At 44.0% G+C, this 27,926-nt stretch overlaps 1 protein-coding gene across 1 annotated transcript; it reads right to left on the reverse strand.

Moving 5' to 3' along the window:
• Positions 1-306: 306 nt before the first annotated feature.
• Positions 307-21,888, reverse strand: sh2b2 (SH2B adaptor protein 2). The gene is made up of 9 exons (XM_080427935.1): positions 21,696-21,888; positions 11,131-12,082; positions 8,756-8,857; positions 7,669-7,760; positions 7,158-7,258; positions 6,268-6,429; positions 5,939-6,138; positions 4,051-4,225; positions 307-2,634 (listed from the first exon to the last, which is right to left on the reverse strand). The coding sequence occupies exons 2-9, from the start codon at positions 12,049-12,051 to the stop codon at positions 2,303-2,305; spliced, it is 2,085 nt and encodes a 694-aa protein (XP_080284061.1). The 5' UTR covers positions 12,052-12,082; positions 21,696-21,888; the 3' UTR covers positions 307-2,302.
• Positions 21,889-27,926: the final 6,038 nt, after the last annotated feature.

Raw genomic sequence — 27,926 nt, forward strand, 5'->3', positions numbered from 1 at the left:
CAGTCGCCAGACCTTTAACCTTGTTCCCCCACCTGGTCCTCAATTTAGTTTATTCTGCTTCGAGTTTCTTGCTGGGGAGAATGTCGTACACCTGCTTGAACCAGCTTCACAAAAACCTCCAATCAAGGCTCGATGGGTATCTGCTTGGCAGAAATAATAGATCGATAATTTCTTATAGCCTACTAAATAAATCAAATGTGTAATAACTGGACCATGTCGCTGTGCTGACATACCCGTGCTTTAAAACTTTATTTTTATTTCCTTTACAAAGAGAATCAAACATTTCAACAGTTTGTTTACATTTTATTCACAGAAATATAAAGTAGTATGTCAAGTACATCACTTTGTACAAAATTGCACAGACTCTTCAAAAAACTCAGCCAGACAACAAAATCAGTTTTAAGAAGTGTTAAGAAAATAAAAGGAAACGTGATATGTGACATGAGCTCTCATAACAGACAGACTCCACTGAGGATATTTCATTGAGAAGAATAAATCAATTTTACATAAATAAAACATGATAGGAAAAATGTCATTAACAACAGCTGAGGAATAAATACTTTTCAAAAATAGGATTCAAATTGGCACATGTATTATCATGAACTGCCTCTCCATTCCTGTTAATCCTGTTAGACTGACAGTTAAAATGTCACCACCATCAACCATAAAATGAACATACCTTCAAGGACAGAAGTGAACTGATGGCATTTGAATTCCAACTGAACAATGTACTGTGTACTGCCTATGGTAGAAACATCATACGGTAATTATTGTTTTTAGCAAATCAATGCAACTCTATCGCTGATACTATTATGATGTATGAATTTCATGTATGTCGGAGGTGTTTATTTGCAATAGTACTCTGTCAAGGACCATAATTTAGATCTGATTGCTTAACTCAAATGTTTTACAGCCAATGATGTACAGTAGCATCGAATTGTTATCTGTTCTAAAATTTCTAATTGAACAGACATTCTAAGAGCAATACTCAACTTCACGTGAGGTAATTGCATTCTGTCCTTTCCAGCATGGCCATGTCGTCTTACTAATAATACTATACTGACTACTGTTCCAGTCCACAGACCTACATTAGTTCACTTGTAGGCAGTACACAATGCTGCCACCCTTCAACAAAGCACTGGTCGACTTCAGTCTTCGGATCCCTCCGATCAAGGCTGGGTTTGGTATTATTATATTAAGCAATTATTTCACTGTGAACTTCTCTAACAATGAGGGTTCTATAGGTCTATATAATAGGTTATTGATGTGATACATAGAACCAGCACCAGACGGAGGGACCTAGAAAATACTAGTCACAACAACTGAATGACAGGATTATGCATGTACAGTATGTGTTAAGCAGAAACAGACAAATAACTGATTTACCTGCATTAATTATTTTTGGCTGTAATGATTATGCTCCATAATGATGGGCAAACTGAGCTGTGCTCTGTGTGTTTAGATAAGTGTCAACATCCTCTTCCTCCTCCCAATTATTTTAACAGTCTGTTCAAGTCCAGGGTAATTGACAGGCACTAGGACCTTTAGGCTGTACACTTTAAGAAAAAATATCTTCAAGCTAACACTAACACACCCACGATCACTGTACTGATGTTAGTGTTCTGACGACTTTGTAGGAACACCCCTTAGGGACAGCGAGGATATCCGGGAGAGATTCAAAGCAGCTCAACAAACAGTAAGGGGATGCTCCAGGGGGCTCTGAGGGGTGGGGCTGTTTCTTCAGGGTCATTTCAGCTCTTGATCCTCCAGCAGGGCGGTGACAAAGGCTCCGTTCCCAGGGAATTATGGGTAGGGGTGGACAGGAAGTGGTGTGATGGGGTGAATCAAAGCCATATGTAGAGCTGACTCTCTTGTTATCTCTCTTCCTGCTTCTATCCTTCATCTCAGTCCATCTCATCGTTCTCTCCCACACTAGCCCACTGTTTCTCCTGTCACTCACACACCATATTATGGCCCTTGTTCCCTCATATGCTTGACAGCTGAGACTGAAGGTTGCAAAAGTGCCTTTGGGATTACTCAATTGAACGTACTGCGAAGAGACTGAGATCAATCCAATGTCCATGCTCGCCTCGTTGTCATATCTGGAAAAACAACAAATGCCTTAGAATACAAACAAGCAGCCAAAACAGATGAGTGATCCAGTGACTTGGACCAGTTCTGTGGGCGGCAGAGCTTCCGTCCCCTGTCACTTCTATCCCTTATATCGATTACAAATCCCTAACTTTGCCTCTCACCCAAATAAGAGCCTTTGTATAGGCCCTCAGCTGTGCCCTGATTGGCTTTAGTAGAACGAGTATTGGTTCTCCACAGCTCGGGTCCTGCGTGTTCCATCAGTGTCATGGTAGTCCTCAGATGCACCACTAGAGGCCTCCAGCAGACGCTCTGAGCTGTTACTCCTGCTCTGCAATCCGCCTCCCCCTCCTCCGCCGCCCGGGTCACTGCGAGACAGGGAGGGGAGGGCAGTGGGCGAGGAGGAGGAGCTGGAGGACAGAGTAGGGTCAGGAGGGGGACCTGCTTGAGGTGTGATCCCCGGGAGGTGAAGGGACGGCTGGACCGGGTCGGTCCGGCAGCCGGCATCCCTGGGTGGGGTGAGGACTTGAGGCACGGTCACATCTGTAATAGATAGATGGAGTCATGTGAAGAAAGATGAATGCAAACGGAAAAGAAAAATAAGTCCTACTATTACGGGACACAGTGTAATAATAGCATAGCATAGCATAGCAAGAAATTATCCAAACTGTGCTGACCATTCGTCCCAGAGAGCTGGTCGTAAAAAGGTTCTTTATAGAGCAGAATGTAAACACATGGACCTCCTTTATTATCCTTTCTCTTGGTGGGCAATAACACCAACATCACTGCTGCCAAAGACACGCCTGACCAGTGTATCAATAAAGCCTTTTACACAGCCTTTTTTGGTGTGTGTGTGTGCGTGTGCGTGTGTGTGTGTGTGTGTGTGTGTGTGTGTGTGTGTGTGTGTGCGTGTGCGTGTGAAGGCTTGGGGCCTGGAAGAAACAGAGAGCCTCTTTGTGACCACCAGGGTGGGTTTCGGCCAGAGTCTGGGCCTGCATGTAAAGCTTCTGTGGTATTATCGCCCCCTCACTCCCCCTGGCTCGCTCTCTCCTGCACAGGAGGGCATTCATCCCATGCCAGGAGAGAGCAGGGGACGGGGCAGAGTGTAAGGGTGGGGAGGGGTGGTGGTGAGGCAGATTTGGTGAACAAATCTTCAGAACAAATCTCTGCAATATAGGGGTGCAACGGTTAATAGAACTAATCAATTTATTATAAGAAATAATCGATTTGAATAAAATAATACATTTCCAAAGATCACAACGTGTTGTGATGTAGTGAGCTATTTTTGCATGACACTATTGTACACAATAGTGTGGTAATTGATTTAGTCAAATATAAAAAAAGCTGATTATTTTTGCATCAATTCGTGGTTATATTAAACAAATCTAAATACAATTTAAAAAACATGCTTGTCGATTATTCAATTAATTGAAAAAGTAATCGATAGAATAATCGCTAAGAAGATAATGGATAGTTGCAGCCCTCGTCCGCAACATCCACATGTTGCTTACTAGCCAACCTTCCAATGACCTAAAGAAGCAGATGTTGAGCTCTGACACACTTTAGCTACATTTAAAAAAGCCACTGACATGTCATGAAACATCAGTCTGTCTGTGAAGCAATTCAATGGAGGGGGCCTACTCTTCTGCTAGACCATGTATGAATTATTTTCATTAAACAATCCAGGATGCTGAATGGCTGAGAGTGAGACCGCATCCTACAGTGACAATATTCACGGACAAATAGTGCCTTGTTTAAATATTAGTGAGCGTTCAACATAAACACTGCAACCGATCCCACTCCATGTTGCTAAGTTACTACTATCTTCAGTTTGACCGAGGATGGACACTAAAATGTATTTGACATCTATTTAAAGCTCTTTAGGGGGGCTTGTCTATGAGCAGACTGAATTAGTTTAGAAGTCCAATGTGAGGCCTTTAATCATGCGCTGGCATGTACCTGTGCTGGTGCACCGCTGCACTTGTACGTAGGAGCGCAGTGTGATATCAGCAGAGCCCCCAGACTCCAGGGGAATCGGGTGAGCGTGGAAGTGTCTCAGCATGTCTGACACGGTGTGGAACCATAGGTGGTGCACGTGACACTGGCCATTGTCATTCACGGACAGACGCAGATGCTGTGAACGCAAGGAGGAGATGGTATGTTATTTTAACGCAAAGAAATAGTAGCCACATGGAAAGAAAGACAGAGGGTTCAATTATTTATGAAGAGAAGGGATGAAAAGACAGAAACAGAATTAAGTGAACCACAGACCCAATAAATAAATAAATTCACAAGCATAAAAACGTGTTTGCTTATAACGTGTGTTCTGGTTCTCGTATCCAGAATTGGCCGGGTTATGTACATGGGTGAAACACGCTCCCTCCCTTCCTCCATCCCCCTCTCACTCTCCCTCTAGTTTAGTGGGAAGAGAGGCGTCTGGTAATCAGAAGGTTACCTCCAAGTCTGCCCAGTCTATGTGTCCCTGACCACACATAGCACACTTAACCCCTAAAAGCCCCCACTCCGGAGTGCTCATCATGACCATCTGAGCAGCCATCAGCTGGGAGAAGCTGAACTGGATCTCTCTCTCTCTCTCTCTCTCTCTCTCTCTCAACTACAACTACTGGAAGTGATACTCTATTTTAACTGAATAAGTGTTTTTCCTTCATGACGTATGTCTCTTTTTGTTTTCATTTTTTGTTCCTGTTTACTGTGGTTTCTAGAAAGATTGGTCGTAATTCATCATGTTCATAGAGATACTCGGATGTGTGGTAGCCTATATTTGCCAAATCAATTGTACTATTGTCTGGTCTGGTTACGCTAAACCCCCTTAACCCGTTCAGACCGGGAACGCATCTGTGTTGTGAGCTTATGAGCTTGTAGATCTGCTATTTTTTGAAAAATCGTGAAAAGTAGTACAAATCTTTGAATATAATTTTTTTTAAAGCGAACAACACCCCTTGATGTCCCTGACAGAGCAGCATCCAGTCAGCCAGGAGCAGGCAGGAGTGAGATTGTATGTCTCTGGTCTGACATCTAACACAACAGAAACCGGTGCCTAACAATGGCGATTTGCGCTTATGTCAAACATTGTCTAACAACACCGATTTGTGTACTGTGCACTCTGGCATGTCCATATATGGTCATAACCGTTGAATCCTCCGTCTAACAACAGCAATTTGCATATACTGCAACTTGAACTTTACTGTAGATAGATAGATACATACACATACTGTACATACGTACAGTATATAGTACAGTGTTTATGATATAAGGCCCTCTGTCAATGTTCCGACAGAGTTCTGTTCTGTTTTTGTCAAGTCAAGTAAAACAAATAGACACAAGCAAAGACATTGGGCAGGGCATGCTGTGCATTATCTGAGCACTGTCTGGATGTGAGGACAGCAATACAGAATGCCAAAGACTGACACCAGAGGAGCAGTCTGCAGCTCCAACTTCCTCCACATCACTGGCCAGCAGGAAGTGAGGTGGGGGATCGTGTTACACCAGAGGACACATGGCATGACATTACTGCAGCTCTCAAGGGTGTGCTCTGCTCTGGACTGTCCAGAGTCTCACACAAGACTACTGTCAGCCATATGCAGTATACTAGCTGCAGCCCCAAAGGTCACAAGAACAGCTCTGATTCATTCCCACAGAGCAGCGGGTTTTAGGAGGACTAGAGATTGATCCAAACAGATAGGATGCAATAACATCGCACTCTCCCTGACCTTGCCATTTATGGGAGTTAATTTATTGGAACCAGGTGCAGGGACCCAAGACGATAGTGCTTCCAAGAGATGATTGGCTTAAATTCTCTTTCTTCTCTGCTGTCTGATAGCCTCACCTTGGCTTTGCCCTGGAAGTTGAAGGTGAGGACATACTCTCCTGGCCGCGTCTCACTTTGGCGAATTACAAACAGCCCGTGGCTCCTGGCTCCGCCTGCTAGCACCAGCTGAGCTGCACGTACGCGAGACAGGGTTCCATGGAACCACGGGTATCCTGTCAGGCTGGCATCCGCATCTGAATCTTTTGCTCCTTCACTGCCTAGAAAAAAACACATGCAAACAAAAGGTTTAAAGTAGCCGATCAACAACGTGTATTCTATCTTTTGCTCTGGATGAATCGCTCTTCCTGTCTTTCCTGCTCTTTCTGTATTCATCTGTGTGCGCTTACCTGTGTTGCCGTTGGAGCCCTGCGCCTCTGGAGACTGGAGGAAGCGTTCTAAAGGCATGTGGGACGGGTGCTGCGTGAAAGGGGGTTCTCTGCAGCGGACTGAGGGAGCACTGTAGTGTTCTGCTGCTGTACTGCAGGACCTCTCGGAGGTACGATAGGTGCCTAGAAACATAATGTGTTATAAACATTAACACAGCAATTCAAAGAGCAGCGTGTTATGACTAGGGAAACATAAAAGGGATGGGAAAGAGGGAAAGAACAGAAACTGGAAATGAACAGAATTCTTCAAGGTATGAAAATGAGAACAAGAATATACTTTTTCATTCACATGCAAAAGCTATGTAAAGTTTTTCTTCTTTCTGTAAATGTTTTCTCGTCATCATCTGTCAGGCACCCTTACCCACTTTAATTTATATCTGGCTGCCGACCTGCCACAGAATAGCCCATCACCGCAGTCGCCAAGATACCAGTTTTTGAGGTATATATATTTTATTATTAAATTACTATAGGGATACTATGCATGTAGTAGACATATACAGGTTTATCTTTATATTTAGCCTATCTGAGATTTGCTACGGTCTACCCATTTTGTAGACATTCTAGTGGTGGTGAACTGGAGACATTACTGATCTGTAAGGTTTCAAGACTATCAATAGCTTATAGCGCAGTCAGTTTAATGATGATGAATAACATTATTAACCAAAATCTATTCCATTCCTAACCTAAGGAATTTGTGATTTGACCGCTGGCCGGAACACAATAAAAACAAACAAAAATAAATAAAATTAACCAACCCCCCCCCAAAAAAAAAATGTTTGCATGATGGACAGTTTGTTTTTGTTCAAGTCAGAACAAACGTTGTGATCAAAGCATTTGAGTGTCAGTCTTACCCTCCGAGAGCAACTCACAGCTGCAAGAGGCCACCATGTTGCAGTCTTTGGAGGACTGGCCGTGGGGACATGACGCCAGCTCTATGTCGTCGCCACTGTCGCTGCGCGTAAACAACCGTGTCAGTTGGACCGCAAAAAGGTATACAAGTGAATGTATGCACACAGGCATGCATGCCAAGAAACACAGCCAAATTTTCCTCACACGCAAATCAATACACACCAAAGCCCACAAACATCCACACAAATAATGTTTCTGTTTATGTCCTGAGCTGCACTAACGGATTCCCACAAACTGGGAAACTGAACGTCAAGTGGAAGGTGTGCGTGTGTGTGTGTGTGTGTGTGTGTGTGTGTGTGTGTGTGTGTGTGTGTGTGTGTACACACAGCGATGTTATTGTGAGAGTAACCTGTCCAAAAAACTCTGCTAACTGGATGATTAATGACTGTGTATGCTCCATTCCGCCTTCTCTACGTCTCGAGTCAACAGCAAATATTTATTTGGCGGTCTTACCCGGGGTCTATGCAGTCCTGGATGTCAGCAACCCAAGAGTTTTTCTGCAGTGAGTCAATGGTTTCCAGGATGTACTCTCCCCCGTTCTCCACCTGTGGAGAGAGCCAACAACTCCAGTCACACACGTGCTCTGTTCAAGAGGGTTCACACATGAACACTGAACAGAAGAGCTCCGTTCTGTTCAGCCACACTGTGCTACATCTGTCATAGAGCAGGCCATCGCTTGTGAGTGAGGTCAAATGTTTAATGCCGACCTCTGTAATTTCCACTGAATGATACCGTCTGAATACCATCACACACTTAAACAGAGTAGTACTGCCTGAATACCATCACACACTCAAACAGAGTAGTACTGCCTGAATAACAGTACACACTCAGTCGGTTACAGGAGTCTCTCCAGCTCTTTATTAAACAGAAATTGCATTTTCAGGTCGGGATACCAATGCTGAAAATTGCTGATCTACAAGCTCACAACACAACCTGTTGAGAGCTTGCAGATATTAGAATAAATGTTAAGGGCCTTTCTGTGTGGAGTTTGCATGTTCTCCCCGTGTCTCCTAGGGTAGGTACCCTCACAAAAACATGCAGTAATCCTGGTCACTATACTGCCTCCCCCTGGTCAGCCGGGGCGCCTGATGGAGGGGAAAGGAACTGGTTGGAATAACGTGTTCCTTCCACGCGCTACGTCCAACCAGGGAAACTCTCCCCTGTCAGGTGACAAGAAGGTCAGTTGGCTCTCATGCATTGAAGGAGGCATGAGCTCGGCCCTGGCCTCCCTAGGTTGGCAGAGGGAAGGTAGTGCCCAGGATTACATAGACAATTGGCACTGGGTGTAAAAAATAGGGTTACAAAATCGTGGGATAAAAATTTAGGAGAAAAAAAAAAAGAATAAATGTTAATTTGGGGGTCCTTGACATGAAAAAGTTTGAGAATAACTGCCCTATCAAACACCTTTGGGAATGACTTGGAACACCAAATGCGAGCCAGGCCTAATCCCCCCACATCACTGTCAGACATCATTAATGGCCAATTCATGGCTAAATGGAAGCAAATCACGGAAATTAAGTTCTATTTGCATGCGTCCTACCTTGAGAACAAAGGTGTTGTCTTTGTCGGGCATCTCCAGTGGCATGGTGGTCCGTACCTCCACGATGGCTGACAGGGGGATGCTGACCTTGGGCTTTGATGACTGGGTTAAGCAAACAAATGCAGTTGTTATAAAAAACACACAATGCTACAGCAAAATAAAAGGGTTGTGGTTCCTGAGATGGTGCCAAATCTCTACATTGCTATTCATCTGGGAATTTGAGGTCACGCAAATACCTTGATTAAACGATTGAAGAGCTTGTTCACCAGGGTGTCTGTGTGTGCAGTACAGTATATAGCACACTTGCTGTAGCATAAACTTGTCTGTCTGTCTGTCTGTCTGTCTGTCTGTCTGTCTGTCTGTCTGTCTGTCTGTCTGTCTGTCTGTCTGTCTGTCTGTCTGTCTGTCTGTCTGTCTGTCTGTCTGTCTGTCTGTCTGTCTGTCTGTCTGTCTGTCTGCGTGCGTGCGTGCGTGCGTGCGTGCGTGCGTGCGTGCGTCTGTCTGCGTGCGTGCGTGCGTGCGTGCGTCTGTCTGCGTGCGTGCGTGCGTGCGTGCGTGCGTGCGTGCGTGCGTGCGTGCGTGCGTGCGTGCGTGCGTGCGTGCGAGAGAGAGAGAGAGAGAGAGAGAGAGAGAGTGTGAGAGTTGGCTGTCCCTAAGTCCTGCTGCTGTGTCATAATGCAGGGAGCCATGCCGGTGCAGCAGTGCAGTGTGATCTTGCTGCCACAGGGGGCAGCAGGTAGATTGATGTCCCTGACAGAGACAGAGCAGCATCCAGTCAGCCAGGAACAGGCAGGAGTGAGATTGTACGTCTCCGTCTGTCTTCCAGACACCGTTGACTCTCCACTGTTATGATTTTTTTTAATGTCCAAAACTGTTACTTTTCAGGATGCAAAATAAATTCAAAAGTATCTGATCCACAAGCTCAAGTTTCGAGCTTGTGGATCTGCTACTTCTGATGCTTTTGTGTCACGCTGTAGTATGGTCAAGTAGGGCATTAATGTAGGACAAAACACAAAATGTAAAAATATGGAGATAAAAGGTTTCTGCCCGACAGCAACGATTTGTAAGATATGAATAGGAGTGATGGAGTAAGTTGAAGAGGGTCTGCAGGGCATGGCAGATGTGTATGTGGTTTCCTACTCAGATGATGATCATGATGATGATTATTTGCATATTAATAATGCCTTATGCATTATTAAGGGTAATTCAGACCACTGGGATTTATCTCCGCAACATTCTAATGCTTAATTTGTGACAATAATCTCAATTATTTTGCATAATCATCATAAATGACATAATCATTTCCATGTTGAAAAACTTTCATAAAATTTCAAACATTTTCAAACAATAGCGGAAATAGCCGGTCAACAACCTCCCAGCACCTATTTCCACTATTTATTTATTTTATGTTGAAAGTATAAAGTTATTTAATATGTCAAGTCATTCTTTGTATATATAAGTTATTTGATATATGTGCCCTGTGCAACTTTTGTTTACGAAGCCTAAAAGCCAAACAGAAATCAAATTTGTACTTATATGTTCCAATGTTCAATGTCAAAAACACATTAAATCGTTAATTCGCAATTATTCAAGAGACAATTAATGTCAAGTAAAATGTTATGATCGTGACTTCTGACCTCTTAATGTATTTTCAGTGAAGCCTGTGGGTGGGTGTGTCATGGGTGTGATTTCCTCTTAGAGAACGTACAGTACAGTAGCAACCTACACGTCGACGTGGTTGGAAAACATTTCATTTTGCGTAGCGTGACATATTCCCCTCAAGACACCTTGCAGACGTTGTTTTTATGACTCACTTGTTCACTGTTCAGTTCCTCTGAAAATAACCGCTACTTTCGTTTTTATCATCACTAAAACCGCTTTGCAGAAGGAACGAAAACTGGACTCGTGTCAATGAACAATGGCATAAGACATTACTCATATCAATGTGATCCCTTTGGTCTCTCTGTCGGTGTCTCTGTCTCCCTTTTTTCTCATTATGCTAACTCCTGTCCGTGCCCTTACCCACGCTCCCCCCCACCACTCGTGATCAAACGACAGCAGCAGATTCACACACAGCCTCATGGCCATCTTGAGGTCACAGGCAATGATCTGGAAATCCCATAAACGCAAATTTGTGTGCGTGTACGTGTGTGTGTGTGTGTGTGTATGTATGTTCTGCAAAATTCTAAGTGCTCATTTAACTTTGCCTGTCTGCCTGTTTGGCAGACAGGCAGTTGGCTAAGTAAATAGCTCAGTTTTTCTGCATACATCCAGCCTACTCATCAGACAGATCTGACTGGGGACTGAATGATCCAAGGCCACTTTTGGTGTGTGTTTTTGTGTGGTGTGTGGTGCATGCGTGCATATGTTCGCACCTTAGGTGGAACATAGAACTCCAGCAGAAAGCGCTCTCCTCCATCCTCCCTCTTTGTCTTCCGAAGCAGCAGACGACACTTCTGCCACTGCGCGGCGCCCATGCAGTTGGTGTCATCAGCCACCATGTACCTCAGAGCACCTTCCCTCTGGATTTCCAGGAGCTCAGCCTTGTGGCCCTGGGACCCCCTGGGGAGACGCAGCTTCTGAGACCACTTCTCAGCCCCCGCCTCGCCGCCTGCTCCTCCTCCCGCCACTCCCCCTCCGTTAGCCTTCCTCGCTCCGGGTGGAGCGTCGGGTTCGGGGGAGGCCCGTCGGTGCCAGATCTCCTTCACGCCGTCCACCACGCACAGACTCATGTTCCTGAGGGAGAAGCCCTTCTTGAAGCGAGCCTTCGGGTGGCTCACAGACACGTCCTCGGAGCTACGTGACTGGCCGAGGGCAGACACCTTGTGTGGAGGCTGAGGGCCTCGGGACGAGGCGGTGCCACGCCCTCCTCCTTCTATCCCTCCTCCGCCGCTGTCCATGCTGTCCAGGGACTCGCTGGAGGCCCCGGCGTCCTTGCGTCGCTGGTATAGGTCGTGGCCGTAGGACAGCGGACAGCCCTGGATGCCCAGGAAAGGAACAATGCTGTACTTGGGCGGCACGCTGGAGCCGTTCTCCCCCGGCGAGCAGGCCTGGTTCTCTCTGGCCTGGGCCAGTGCCGCCGTGAAACACTCTAGGAAGTGCTGGGCGAAGTGCTGGGAGAAGCTGACGTCGGCGCCGGGCGAGTCGTAGCACGGGTTCTCTGCCAGGAAGCGCTGGAACTTGTGGGCGAAGTCCGCAGCGGAGGCTCGCGCATGGAGCTCGCAGAACTCTCGCCAGTCAGGCAGCGGGCACGAGGAGGAGAGCTCCGGACTGCCAGGCACCACCGCTCCGTTCATCACTGGGCCATGCCAACCCGCCAGGGAGAGGCTGGAGGGAGGGGGAGGTTGATTGTTAGTTTGAATACCAAACAAAGATAATCGAGAAGTGCATTTTTTATATCAACGAATCAAACTATTTTATACTTTATAAAATATAATATTTATACTTTTATACTCAACTAGTGAAAATAGCAGAAGCTAACTATGTGTCGCATCACAACGAAGCTTTAAATGCCAATAACGACATACCGAAAATCGATCGATCATTAATGGATTATTTTATTAAATTATGAATCATCAAAACAAATTTATAATCAATTAAATCAATTTGTTTGATTAACTGTTGCCCCTCTAATCCCAATAGACCATTCTCACTGTGGCCACATTGACAGGTAAAACACAACTGAAGATGATAGCATTAATTGTGGGTGTGGGTGATTAATTTCCTACAGATAACTTCATGCTGCCAGATGTTGGTTCCTTTGACACTTGTGGTTTTTGAACAAGCACTTGGATCAAGTTAATTCTTGGATTCTAGACGAGAGCTAAACTAAACTTGGACTTCACACATACAGCTAATTGTGTGATGGTGTCACTTCTGCTTTGCTGTTTTTCTGAATAGCCTACTGAGTGGTGTTGTTTTTTTGCCCATTTGAATAAAGACAACAGTCGCGTTCCTATTCCTCCTCCTCTCACGCGAACCCACTCATCCTTCCATTTGTCTATTCCCCTGTGTGTGTATGACTCAGTGCTCTGTGCTGCCTCCCTCTCTGAGCCAAGCGGTGCCAAACCACATCATCACATCGCTGATAAAACTCTCTCCCTCTCCCTCTCTCCCTTTTCTGTTTGTCTGTCTGTCTTGCTGCCTCTCTCTGGACTGTGGTGTGGAGCCAACATCTTACACAAACTACTATCTAAATCATACAACCAACCACAATGTCAACACCACCATCCAAGCACAGTTTTCATTCACTATTGCTCTGCCTTTAGCACTCCAGTGATTACAGATATCTGCGGTAGTCAAAATAACAAATAACATTTGTTTTATTATTGTTTTGTGTGGCAGCTGGTGTGGAGACTGCCGTCACTCATTAAGCTGTGAAAGCTTATTGTCAGAGCTACCAGCTTCTCTCAGCTCGATCAGGATATGTGCTCATTGTCGCCTTTTGAAATACTTTGAAATGATTTTCAGCCACAAACCCATCACAGAACCATAAATATTTACAAAGCTTTCTGAAATTTCTGAAGCATTACAGTGGATTGCAAATGTTTTCACTTCCTAGTGAAGCCACATCCAACAAAGTCAAAACAAGGTTTCTCTCTCTTCCTTTCTGTCTCGCTCCCTTCATCATCTCCCCCCTGGTGTTAAGAGAACCCAAAGATCTGAATCAAATGAGATGCCAAGACAGGGAGATAAGACAAAGACGTGATATACCCAGAAGTCACAGCTGTTTGAAGGATCATCTGTCACTTAATCTTAGGATAGATGCCTTCTTTTGCTGAATACACACACACACACACACACACACACACACACACACACACACACACACACACACACACACACACACACACACACACACACACACACACACTTTTGTAAATCTCAGAGGAAGTGTATATGTTACAGTATGATTGGAGAACCAGTACGATTGAAGAAAGCGCGCTCGTTTTTACCACCCACCCAGCACTAGAGGGAGCCACAAGCCAGGCTTGTGCACAAACATATATGGACACACACACACAGTCACACACACACACACACACACACACGCGCACACACACGCGCACGCGCTCATGCTTTTTTTGGTTTATTGAAAGCAGGACTGTTTAGATACTTTTATTGTGTTCTGGCTTTTGTTTTACTTTCTCCCTGACACACACACACACACACACACACACACACACACACACACACACACACACACACACACACACACACACACACACACACACACACACACACACACACACACACACACACACACACACACACAGTGATCCATGAAAAGAACTATTCTGTCCCTATCGGTTTACAAATCAAACGGCGCTGAGTCGACTAGTGGAGCGTCGGCCGGTCACCGCGGGCACTCGCGCCTGGAGGCGCGAGGGCGCGCTTCCTCGGCCTCAAGCTCCACTAAGTCGGCGCGCCGTGCGTGTGAACGCGTGTTCAGCGTTCCCCTCATAGATATTATGGTTCCCCTAGCGTAGCTTCCTGGTTGCTATGTGGGGGGGAACAACAAAAGACAGGTCTCCGTCGGCGCATCAAAGCCCCGCCTCTCCGCGCTCTCCTTCTCCTCCTCCTCGGAGGAGGAGAAGGAGAGAAGGAGAGGACGGGACGGGTTATTACGCGAGGAGGAGGAGGAGGAGGAGGCTCCTCTTCCTCGCGAGCCTCGCGTAATAACCCCTCGCCTCGCAGCGCCGTCCTCCTCCTCCTCCTCGCGAGCCTCGCTAATAAACCCTGTCTCGAAAAGCCCCGCCTCGCCCCGAAGGAGCCCCGTGCCTAAAAACGAGCGCTCTGTCTTCAATCGTACTGGTTCTCCAAACGTACTGTGACATATATGTATATATTTATGTATATATATATATACACTAGGGGTTCGGGCCGCTATGCAGCCCTCACATCTAGAGGGCCTCTACGTGGCTCTCACAGCCGATCCGACCAATATGCCCATATAGTCCTTGTCGTGTGTATATATATATATACAGTATATATATATATCCTATATTATAATTGAGGGAATTATTAAGGGAGAGCGGGCAGGCGGGCAGGCAGGCGGGGCAGGCAGGCGGGCAGACCTCTGACATCACGCTCATGTCACCATGACTTAACCATAACCATATAAGGAGTTCCCAATGCAGCTACGGCCAAATATGGAGTGCGTTGTCTAACCTCAATGTGTCGTCATGGCATCAGGCGCAAACAAATCAGTCAGCTCCATATCTGGGCATATCAGTTGGATTGGCGGTGCGAAGTAGGTGTGAGGGCCCGAACTCTAGTATATACTGTATATACTTCCTCTGAGATTTACAAAAGAACATCAGATGAATGTGGAGTTGAAAAGGAGGTCTGGAGCAGGTAAAATATTAACAGACATCACTTCTTTATCCGCCGAGACGTCCCAAAGGATGTGGAGCTGGGATCCAAAGTGTCAATATTACGTTGATTTTAGCTGTGTCAACTATAGCTCTCTCTGCTGATGCACCATGCAGTTGGTTTATTTCCCTCTACGGGGATCAGGGTTGGCTGAGCACCGTGGGTCCATTAACACTCAGGATTTCGCTGTGTAAGGTGAATAAGTTAACATTGTGTTGTTTTCCCTCGTGTTCACCTCCTGGCTGAGTCATAGTCCGATGGAGCCTGAGATGGAGTCTCTTTCATAAGCTATCATCAGAGAACAGAAATACGCCTCATTAAAGTTTCAGCAACGGGCAGCCACGGCGGCACAGAGAAAGCCCTGCCTGGAAGGTTGGATTTGTGAATGGGTTTTTCCTGCCCCCACAGACACTCTGAAGGAGATCCATTCCCACTGAGTGCCAGCAGGAACCTGTTTGCATGAACCATTTTTCAACAACATTGCTGGAAAAGCAAATGTAGGCTGCTTGGAACAGCTCCTCATGCAAAATACATGTGTTAATATATAAAACCGTGTCTCATTCAGGCATCCATGACATACATCTGTTCATTCATTCAACCAACCGACCATCTGTTAATTTATTCACGCCATATGAGTTTTATCATTAAGTTGAAGTGGTAATCACTATTAGCTTGCTTCCCATGCGTGAGTCAGTGTGCTGCGAGGCAGTCAATACCCTTTCAGCTATTTAAAAACCTGCTCTGGAGCCATCTTTCCACACATTCAGCAGAAAAAAACGACATGCAACGAGATGCATTTCTCGAGCTACTGCCCTTCCGCTAAGAAGAGGATGTGCCTTTCTCAAGGATACTGGAGTGACTGTACACAACCGCCTGCACACGCACGCACGCACACACACACACACAAACACTCAGACTCAGACGCACACGCACGCACAAAGTCAGCATGAAACACAAGCCATGAGAAGTGGACAGGATTGGGTGTTTTATTTTTTGGAGGCTCAGTACACTGCAGCCTCTTCTGCACTGTGACTCAGGACAGAGGGGATCGCCAGACATAATGGCAATGATATTATAAGGGAGAACGAGGATATGTGTGTATTATGGGGGAATGTATAGGAAGAGCAAGCTTGTGAAAGTAAGGAACAAAGACTGAGGAGGGGAATCGTGATACAGTAAGAAGGGATAGAGAGGGTCGTGTTTTTGCTCCCTGGACCAGCTGCTAAAACAATCACTGTGTGTGTGTGTGTGTGTGTGTGTGTGTGTGTGTGTGTGTGTGTGTGTGTGTGTGTGTGTGTGTGTGTGTGTGTGTGTGTGTGTGTGTGTGTGTGTGTGTGTGTGTGTGTGTGTGTGTGTGTGTGTGTGTGTGTGCGTGCGTGCGTGCGTGCGTGCGTGCGTGCGTGCGTGCGTGTGTGTGGGTGGGTGGAGGAACTAAAAGGGATGTATACAGGAGGGGAGATACACTCCAGTAGGCCTACCATGGGGGTGGGGGCACCCTACAGATCCACACATATCCACATCCCCCTGTGTCTCCTTATGTTCACCTAAGGAAAAGGACGATGGGGTAATGCTGCAGACAAAGCCTCTGATGGTAGGCCACGTTCTGACTGACACACCTCATCCCAGAACACTGTTACACAAAGAACAGAAAAACGGGACTATCTGACAATCAGATGATTTTCGACCAGCGACACTGTCGTTCGACAAAGTATAATGTAGGCTTTATTCCCCTTTCTTATTTCCCCTTTCACTATCTGTTGTAAAAATCTACCACTAGTCCCCCCCCCCCTTACCCAGGGGATCAGGGCTGATATCTCTGTCAGATGGGGGTGCATTTCTCCTTTCCGACATGTCGCCTTTCCGACGTTGACGAACCCTATACCTAACCCTAACCCTAACCATAACCGCACGCGGAAGCCACTAGTCGGAGTGGTGAGATGTCGGAATGGAAGGAGCACCCCGTCAGATGGCTGGGAGATCTGTCTGTAACAGTAAACTGACCGGAGATGAGAGGAAAGAGACATTGTGTGTATAGGGAGAACCTATCAACTGCAGCCTGTAAAACACATTGTACAAGACCCACTCCTTGCGTACTTTATACAGTCCTCTTAGGGCTAAATTATACTTTGTCACATGACAAAAGTGACATGTTTTCAACTATAAAGACTTCTTCAGTTGGAAATACAGAACATTTGTCACACCACAGTAGTGGGATTGGCCTTTACAGGATTGGACAGTAGAAGCTGGCCAGTATTTATGGTTGACTATGTCTCTCATAATATGGTACCAATGAAATAATGATATTGTAGCCACCACATGACTTGAGTGAAGGTGCAATCAGATCTTCAGAGCTTTATCTTTGCTACTTATCATATGTTGGTGTATATGCTATGCTCCTTGACATAGACTTTGGGTCTAGTGAAATGTGCTACTGAAATCAAAACACACACACACGCACACACACACACACACACACACACACAGTGAGGCATTCCATGCCTCTGTGATTGGCTAATGAGAATGATTGGCGATGTTATGCTCCCGCCCTAGGGAGTTTAGGGCCAGCCATGCTTTCTAAGATTAGCCTGTTCCAGGCATGTGTACAGCTGCACAATCAGTACAGTACAGTGCATATTACACAGTCTTTAAAAACGCAAGTTAGAATCCAACAATGTAATAATTTTTCACACGATTCAAATCGTTTCAGTGATTAAAGGACATTAAATGACACTAAAAGCATTGACTCTGCAACACATCCCTGCTATCTGAGTGAAGCAAAGAAAAGATAATGATCTACTCTTGCATTAATGATGGCAATTACGAGTGGAATGCTTGCATGTACGTACACACACACACACACTCTAATTTGTGCATATGGTTCACACATGTTCAGGCATTACCACACAATATATACCACGGCATAATTAAAACATTATTTGTGCCATGGACAAGATCAGGACTGTAAAGAACAGCCAATTTGTTCAACTACTCCATAGTTAAGTTTTGCTGTCATAAATGACCCACATTAGTATAAAAATAGGGTTTTATACACTGATATAAAGGCCATTTAAGAACCTTGCTTGAGAAAGCATTTCAATCCCTAGATGGCACGATTATCACCATGAAACGTTTGTTGTGTCTGCAGGTGCACTGAACTATGACAGAGGGGATAGACCAGAATGACTGACTCACCTATGCTTTTTCATTTGGAGCGAGCGAGCGAGAGAGAGAGAGAGAGAGAGAGAGAGAGAGAGAGAGAGAGAGAGAGAGAGAGAGAGAGAGAGAGAGAGAGAGAGAGAGAGAGAGAGAGAGAGAGAGAAAAAAGAAAGAAAGAAAGAGATGGAAGAAGCAGCAGCTGTGAGGACAAGAGGAGATATCTGGAGAACATAAAAGACTCACAGCAGAATGCTGAACAAGGAATAAGAGGTTAAAGTAACAGGGATCATGGGGTCAGAAATAGTAGAGCACCCCCTCCTTCTCCTCCCTCACCTGCAAAGACATATACTGACCTTTGACTTGACCACTGACAACCTCGTCTCCACTGTCTTTCCTCAACAACAGACAATGCTCTTTGGTACTGTTCCAGTTCCAACTGTGATCATAAATGGTCAAAATGAACATACAGTAGATAACGACAGATCAGTGAAAGGTGCCCAGCACAGACCTGACAGTAGGAGATGGATATAAGACAAGAGGACACACTCAAGAGAACTGAGTCACTAACTGATGAACTATAGCTGCCTGTGTAGAGACAGACAGATGCCAGCAGTGATAGGAAGCCAGACATGATGAAAATAGGCATTCCTGAATCCTGACAACTCTACCCCTCGACCATGAGTCATTACTCATTATTTTGAACCCATACAAAAGCAAGCATGTGCACACACACACACACGCACGCGCACACACACACACACACACCTGAGCACAATGATAGATGCTACATCTAGCCACCTGCCTCTTAGCCAGTTATTTATGTAGGTCTAGATCTTATTACATGCATATTTAAAACACACTATATCCACTCGCTCAGGCAAGCAGCGATAATGTAAATATTGAGCGAGGTTAGGCTTCCATATGGCTGCCAGTGATAAAGGATGAAGCGCGTGGGAGATGCACATTCCACGACTCAGTTCCATTTCCTGTCTCTCTTACCCACTAGGTCTAATTAATTTAACAGATGACCATGGATAAGCTACTGTGTCAAATACAAAAAAAAGAGGCCCCCTGAAAATAGAGCAACGAAATTGATGGTTTGTGATGACCTCGATTAGTAATGAACGTCAATATCCTACTGTAGGTTAGCCTAGACTCTCTGGGCCCTAGAGAGTAACATTGAAGACATTCTTTATTCAAAATGTTCTTTGTTAACACATTGTTAACACAGTATGCCTAGATCAAGTTAACTCGTTTTTCAAATCCATCACTTGATTGCCTAGATCGAGTTTTTCTTTTTTTCTTTTTCTTTTTTTGACCCAAAGACCAAGGAGATATGATTTTTCGAAGATCTAGACTCCTATCCACTTCCTTGTTAACTTAAAACTTAAAAATTCTGTATCTCGGCTTCTGAGTTCTTTTTTTTTTCAAAGAAAAATCTCTGGCATAAAACTGCAAAAAATCTGAAATAATTCAGGCAGTGAATATAAAACCGAAATCTATGCAGTTTAATACATAGATAATGCCACCCATCAACATTGTGTTCTACACATAGGGTTCTACATCGGGCAAATGACAGCAGACCTATCAGCAGGTCTGTTATATATATATTGGGGCCCAAATATGTTTGCAGCCAACATATATTTTCGAGATAAAGTCAATAACATGTCTAGGTTTACGTAGGCTACAGTGTAGGCCTGTGGGCCCACCCAGGAAGACTATATAACAGTATGAACATTGTATGAATTCATGAATGGGAAACAGCAGCAGCCTCCCATGGTGAATGGCTCTGTGCTCCTCTCTCTCTCTGCTGCTGCGGCCAAGAGAATGGATCCAGCTAGATGATGAAATGAATGAGGCCGCTTTTAAAGGACCAGCCCCGCAAACTAAAGCAACGAGCGACACACGAATGTGACACGAAACGACACGAAAACATAGCGCAGGCTACTTTCTGCGACATGTCCTGGTGTATATATACTGACCACCGCACACTTAAACCCCTCAAGACTATTAAATGGATTATCGGAAAAGCCCCTTATTAGCGCGACCCCCAATCCTATAGCAGGCGTAGCTTCACAAGAGCATCTTTCATCGCACGCAACGAACCAGTCTCTTCCCTCCCTGCCTAACAACAGGCCTATAATACGATGATCCAGTTATAGGCTGATGATGATTTGACTTTTCGGACAATATCGTAGTCCTTATTTATGCCCATAATATATTCTTATATGCGTTTTCACATCGAGCCGAAGAGTCAATCGGGATGGAGACCAACACACACACACACACACACACACACACACACACACACACACACACACACACACACACACACACACACACACACACAAGCTTGGTAACCGGAAGACTCGTCCTAAAACACGCTCACCCCCATTTTTTTCGCCGACCAGCGGTTCTTGTATTCTTAGTAATTAGCAGTGGTGGAAAAAGTAATCAAATTATTTACTTAAGTAAAAGTACCAATACTGCAATATTAAAATACTCTGTTACAAGTAAAAGTCCAGAATTCAAAATTTACTTGAGTAAAAGTACAAAAGTATTGGCATCAAAATGTACTTAAAGTATCAAAAGTAAAAGTACAAACATATTTGAAAATAGCAGATCTACAAGCTCACAACGCGTCGCATCGTGACGCGTTGTGAGCTTGTAGATCGGCTATTTTCAAATAGCCTAGGTATAAAATATGGCTAAAGTGGTTAATGTATGTTTTATAATATAATAATTTATATCCGAAAAGTAACTAGTAACTAAAGTTTTCAAATAATTGTAGTTGAGTAAAAGTACAATATTTGCCTCTGAGATGTAGTGGAGTAGAAGTAAAAGTATTGGAAATTGGAAATACTCAAGTAAAGTACAAATACCTCAAAATTGTACTTAAGTACAGTACTTAAGTAAATGTACTTAGTTACTTTCCACCACTGCTGAGGATAAGGTTAGAAATAAGTTGAGGGTTAGGCATAGTTTTACTGAGGTTAAGTTTAGGAATAGGGTTACGTTTTGGCACCGTTTTACTGAGGTTATGTTGAGGAGTAAGGTTAGGTTTTAGGCATAGTTTTACTGAGGTTACGTTTAGCAATAACAGGTGATTTGGTGAATACCGCTGGATTTGCCTCTCAGGGTGACTGTGTTTTGGGGCGAGCGTTTTGGTCTTCACCAGCTTTCCTTCAGCACCAACCTGGAGGCTGCGAACGAGGCAAGGCTCGTCGTTATCCCTACACCTTAAACATCACGATGCTGGTGTGTTTACCAGCAGCATCGTGATATAAGGTTCATAGATAGTAGGCTACCAACTCGACTTGCTTGTAAATAAGTGTGAAAAACACAGGCATATATAGTTCAGTGTAGGCTATACTACACACCAAAACAATGAAGAAATAAAATGCCTCACCTCACTACAGGATTCCTTGTTGCATGACGATGATGATGATGATGATGTCGGTGAGACGACGAGACGACTGGCTTTGCTTTTGATTCACTGGCTAATTCAAGATAACGAGCAGTGTGTGTTTATTCCAATGTGTCATATTTCTTGTTATCCAGATGGTTATGGTTGCTGCTGCTCTGACTCCATCTCTCTGCTCGTCTCGACGCACTGACTGACTGACTGTAGTGTGCGTGTGGTGCTGCTGGTGCACTGTTGGCTTGGCTGTGTGTGTGTGCTTCCACCAACACTTCCTCTTCAATGGGGGGCGGCGCGGCCGTGTGTGTGTGTGTGTGTGGGGGGGGGGGGGGTACTCAAGTACTGTACTTAAGTACAATTTTGAGGTATTTTCTTTTTACTTTACTGGAGTATTTCCAATTTCTTCTGCTCCACTACATCTCTGAGGCAAATATTGTATTTTTACTCTGATACAATTATTAGCATTTTTTTTTTACTATAGTTACTTTGCAGATATAAATGATATTATCTAAAACATACATTAACCACTTCAGCCCTATACATAGACTATTTGAAAACAGCCATCTACAAGCTCACATGCAACCAGTCCAGAGCTTGTAGATCTGCTATTTTCAAACATTTTTAGGCTACTTTTACTTTTGGTATGTAAGTATATTTTGATGCCAATACTTTTGCACTTTTACTCAAGTAACATTTTTACTTGTAGCAGAGTATTTTTATATTGTGGTATTGCTACTTTTGCTAAGTAAAATATCTGAGTACTTCTTACACCACTGGGCACATGTGTGCGCGTGTGACAGTGCGCGCGCGCGTGCGTGTGTGTGTGTGTGTGTGTGTGTGTGTGTGTGTGTGTGTGTGTGTGTGTGTGTGTGTGTGTGTGTGTGTGTGTGTGTGTGTGTGTGTGTGTGTGTGTGTGTGTGTGTGTGTGTGTGTGTGTGTGTGTGTGTGTGATCTATTTAACAGCCACCGCCGATTGCTCTTAAAGGAGCCGCTCCGTTAGTATGACGGATGCGGCGGCGCGTGGGCTTGTTCTTTTTGGCAAGCGACAGCACTCTCGCGCGATGGTGTGAGTGCTTTTGTTGCCACACTTGCTACCTCAGATGAGCAAAAGTAGCCTACTTGATATGGAGTTAATAAACATAACTTGGACAGAGGTGTTGTCACTCACAAACAGTATTAGCGTGTGTGTGTGTGTGTGTGTGTGTGTGTGTGTGTGTGTGTGTGTGTGTGTGTGTGTGTGTGTGTGTGTGTGTGTGTGTGTGTGTGTGTGGGGGGGGGGGGGGGGGGTTATGGTTGATTTACTAAACAACATAGGCCTTTTAATTGTTTTAATGGTCCAGATTCTCCAGAAGGAATTTTAGGGTTAAAGCCGGGACAACATTTGGTAATGTAAACACAAAACAGTACAGCCTATATGTCTTAATTACATCACTCAGGGACATGGTTACAAACACACCAAACACAAACACTGACTCAGTGACTCTCAACACACTCACAGGGCCTTCATACATATATACATTCATGTGGAGGCGGCAGCTGCATGGTCACTACAGTAACATCATTGACTGACTTCTGAATGAACTAGCAAAGATTCCTCCTCTTGTGTTCTCATAATAATTGTTCTTTCAGAACATCCCCTTAAAATGACTCACTGGGGGCTTGCTGGAGGAGGGATCTGGCTCGCTGAACACAGAAAATCTTTCTCCCAGACACACACACACACACACACACACACACACACACACACACACACACACACACACACACACACACACACACAAGTTGGGGGTATTGTTAAGCAAACAAGAAGTGTGATTGGTTCAGTGACCTCTGTAAAGGTCTAATTACTCAGAGTGGTACAGAACAAGGGAGACCCCACCAACACACATCCATAAGTGTGTTATTGTGTGTGTGTGTGTGTGTGTGTGTGTGTGTGTGTGTGTGTGTGTGTGTGTGTGTGTGTGTGTGTGTGTGTGTGTGTGTGTGTGTGTGTGTGTGTGTGTGAATGAATGAGTTGTATTATTGTCTATGGTGATTGATTCAATTTTGATAGGACTAACACTATAGACATGAGATTAAAAAAATGTTTTTCTCTGATTTGATTGAGTTTGCATATAAGACATTCTTCCTAAACCCAACCTACCCTGCCCCACTATTTAACCCATATCATATATCTACCATTTCCACCCTTGCATTGTCTTGGGTACAACGCAAAGAAGTGTATAATTGCTGTATTTTGGGTCTGTAATATTATATGTTTGTTTACGTTAGTAACGTTTGTAAACATCGGAGTAAATCAGACCTAGGCTATATTTAGATTTATGACAGGGGGAAAGCATTTCAAAATAGCATAGCAATAATTTCCATTTATAAATCAAACTCTTTAAGAAAGTATGTGAATTTAAGCTTAATTCATATGTTTGAAACAATCGTGCATTGGGCCTTTAACACATTAAAGTTCTCGGATTTAATGATATAGGCATTAATAAGGTTATGATTTCTACAGAAATATCTGTTATTTTAAACTGCATAGGATTGTGCAGGGAGTGATTAGAAAGACACAATTACATGGTTACGCATGTGTTGTTTATCATTGCTTAACAAGCTTTCTAGTGTAGCTCTGGGATGTTTACGGTTTGGTGACACTCTAAACTAATCGTTTCTTCTCTAATCTTCTCTGAGAGGATTGCCCTCTGTCTGTATCTCTTCATGATGGGGTGAAAGACTAAATATACCTGTTAAGAGTTAGGACAGGTGGTGTAAGGTGAGATGGAGACAAGCTGCTCTGGAAAGTAGGAACATAACAAGAGCATTCCCTATCATGTCAGTCTGACCCCTAGCCTGGTAAACCCTCCCTCCGGAAATCTCATTTCCATTTGATTTCAGGAGTGAAATCAAATGGAAATGAGATTTCCAGAGGGAGGGTTTACCAGGCTATCTGACCCCTGCCAGACTGTCCACTATTGAGCTTTGCAGGGGCAGCCAGAGAGACGGACTCAATTGTCACAGACCTTTCCCCTGTGATTGGTTTACTACATTCATAACCAGTCGATGATTAAAGTAAAGAAAGCTGGGATTGGTAAAGACATTGTTTAAGACACACTGTATCTGACTGGAACATTGCCAGAAACGTCCTTGAGCAAGGCACTGAGCTGCGGGAGCTTATCAGTGGTCGACAGCATAAGTCCCTTCAGCAAAACACCCCTCAACCATAAGACTTTCTTGATAAATGATATTTTCCTTGGCCAATCGCTTGGTATATTGTTAACATGGTGATTTCTGTAAAGATACATATCATCGAATGGATATATAGGCTGTTGAGCGATGCAGGTAGAATTTCATTTCAAACAAAAAACTAAATTTTAAACAAAACCAGTAACTCTTTGAGAAGAAACTACATCGAGAAGAAAAGGAGCAATCCTGAAAGCAGAAAATGACTGCTATGGTTGAGCTGACGGAACGAATGTCAGGAAAGTACTTGGACCTGGAGGGACATTCAAAGAGTCTGAATCTTAGAATCGCTGGGGAGAAAGAGGGGAAAGAACATGGGCAGAAAACCATGGAAGGAAGTGCTACATCTAGATGATAATCCGGTGATAGACAGAGCCCAAAGAGCTTTCCAGAGATGCCCGGGGGATAATGAGCCACCGTGACATTTGGTTCTGAATGTACATTATTGCTATGCTGTTGTGGAAATACTGGATAAGGTGGCATCCAACAGGAATCTAACAATTGAACAGGTGTCTAAAGTCACCTGTTTAGTTAATTTTTTTATGTTGAGGCACTTTTGCCATTTGTCACTGAGGATAACGATGATGATGCTAACTGACAGTTCAAGCATATTGTTCTATTCAGACCTGCAATAGAGCTGGGGCCAGTTAATGTAAAAAAAAAAGGCCTGTGCTGGGCGAGGGCTCCCTGTCTGTCTCTCTTTCTGTTCAGAGACCTCCGCTTCGTATTGATCCTCAGACACTTCCTGCCGGAAGGATGAATCAACAAGAGCCTCCAGGGGGATGGGAGCCACTCCAAACTCCTGTTCACCAACTCCACATACAGCAAAATCCTGAGTGTTAATTTAACTCAGAGTGTAAAAATGGACTCTTACAGTGTGCAGTCTCTTCCCCTTTATCACTTTATCACTTTATCCTCCATCCACTAATAAGCCATCACACTCACTATTTCTCACCATCCAGGTTCAGTTAATAAAAGGTTGAAATTCTTTCAAAAACAAAATAAATAACAATCTGCTTCTTTAGAGACGCAGCTACTCCAACTTCAATTCCAAAAGCATAACAATCCGCACAAAAGATGAGGTTATAGAGTCTTAGGCGGTGGGCGTCATTGATCAGAACTTGAGATTTGCGCCACATATAGACTGTAGCGGTGAGAGAGCAGTGGGCGGGGGGATGAAACGGAGACGGAGAGAGGGTGGCTTTTGAGTTGATTTCCTGTGAAAGCGTCTAAAGTGGTTGAAATTGAGATTAGTCTCCTGGGGGTTGTTTTGAGGATGTTTGAGGATCAATGTGTCAGCAGGAAAGGAAAGTGTCATGCGACTAAGTTAACCTTTAATAAGCCCAACACCTCACTGTATCCTGACCAGTACTGTACATCACTCTATTGTGTACACGGCACACAGTCCCAGCCACTGTATTCAACATGCGCTAGATGTAACCCCAATAACTTATTATATTGCATAAAGCAGGAGAACAGCTAGGAGATGGTTTCCACCGAGAGAACAGAAGATCACAAGACTAAGAGTCCAAAAGATTCTTAGTGTCCTCCTCTATTCTTGTGGATTGAAGACTGCTGTTTTCAGGGCCTGTGGGAAGCAACCTGAGAGAAGAGATGTTTTGACAATTTGTAGAAGATCTGAGGCCATGCAATTGGAAACATTTGTGAAATATATATTATTTATACTGTTGGCACAATATGATGAAGGTAGCAGGAGGAGTATTTCAGATGTTGTATGATGTCCTTAGTTTTCATGATCGATCAGATTAGATTGCGTCATGGTATTTGAATTAGTTTTAGTTGGACACACACATATCATGCACCCAAGTGCTTGTCTAATGTTTTGCTTTGACCGCAAAGTTTTTGTATTTTTGTATTCCTACATGTCTACAGTTTATATTTTGGTATGATAACTCTTCCAATTTCGTAGCTTAATGACAGTTATCACTCTTTAAACAAATCTACCCTCATATGAAACCATGATGTGTGTGAATCATTTATATGACCTCTAGACAATACTCTTTGGAAATCAATGGTCTTATAAACAGTTGACCCCAAGGTAATTTTACCAGTAGAATACATTTCTGCTGAGGAAATGTTGGTATTGTGCATATTTAATTATATAATTTGCATAATTTAACACATGTGGAAATAATTTCATGATATCACATGGGAAAATAATAGTGGAGATACGTCTGTGACCTACTGGCAATGTGCACAAGTAATTTGGTGCTGAACAAACTGCTACAAGCTGCAGTTGTAATAGCTGGGAGGGAATATGTCAAAACTCATAAAGATTGTCACTTAGTGACAAGTTTTTTATTTTTGGCATGGTGTTAGGTGTGGGTGTAAGGTTTTCAAAAACCCTGCTTACAAGTTGGGCTGGCCCACTAGTGGCCGGTATGCAGAAACTCCTATATTAAATGGCTCAGTATATGGTTGAACCCCCCAAATTCATACATAAGGTTTTTTCAATTAATTCTGTTACTATTGGGCATACTAAAACATCTAGGAAAATTTAACTTCTGTTAAGGCGTCATTTTCAAGATGGTGTCCATGATGGCTGCCAGGAGCTTAAAATGGCTATCTCAATTACTATTCAACCAATAAATGGGGGAGCATAATAAGTAAGCATGAATCTATTACTTAGTTAAATTACTTGAATAATCCCAATGGGGTCGTAAAGTAATCCAGTAAGTCCTAGCTCATTATAGACACTTGTGTTATACAGTCACTATTCATCGTCATACTCTGACTCCTCTGGAATACTTTTTGTAAGTGGAATTGAGACATTCCTCAAGTTCACACAGTCCACAGACAGTAGTACATGGTTGTCCATAAGCAGCAGTTACAAGGAATAACCTTAAAAAATGAATGCTTCTGGAGCAGCATTCAGTATAATAAGTGGGACAAATTGATCATCCTGCAGGTTGTGCCCTATAGTTCATGGCATCCATAACCTCTTTTTTCCCATCCAAACCATGTATA

This window comes from Gymnoscopelus braueri (assembly GCF_963280865.1).
Source record: "Gymnoscopelus braueri genome assembly, chromosome: 5".
Classification (NCBI taxonomy): domain Eukaryota; kingdom Metazoa; phylum Chordata; class Actinopteri; order Myctophiformes; family Myctophidae; genus Gymnoscopelus; species Gymnoscopelus braueri.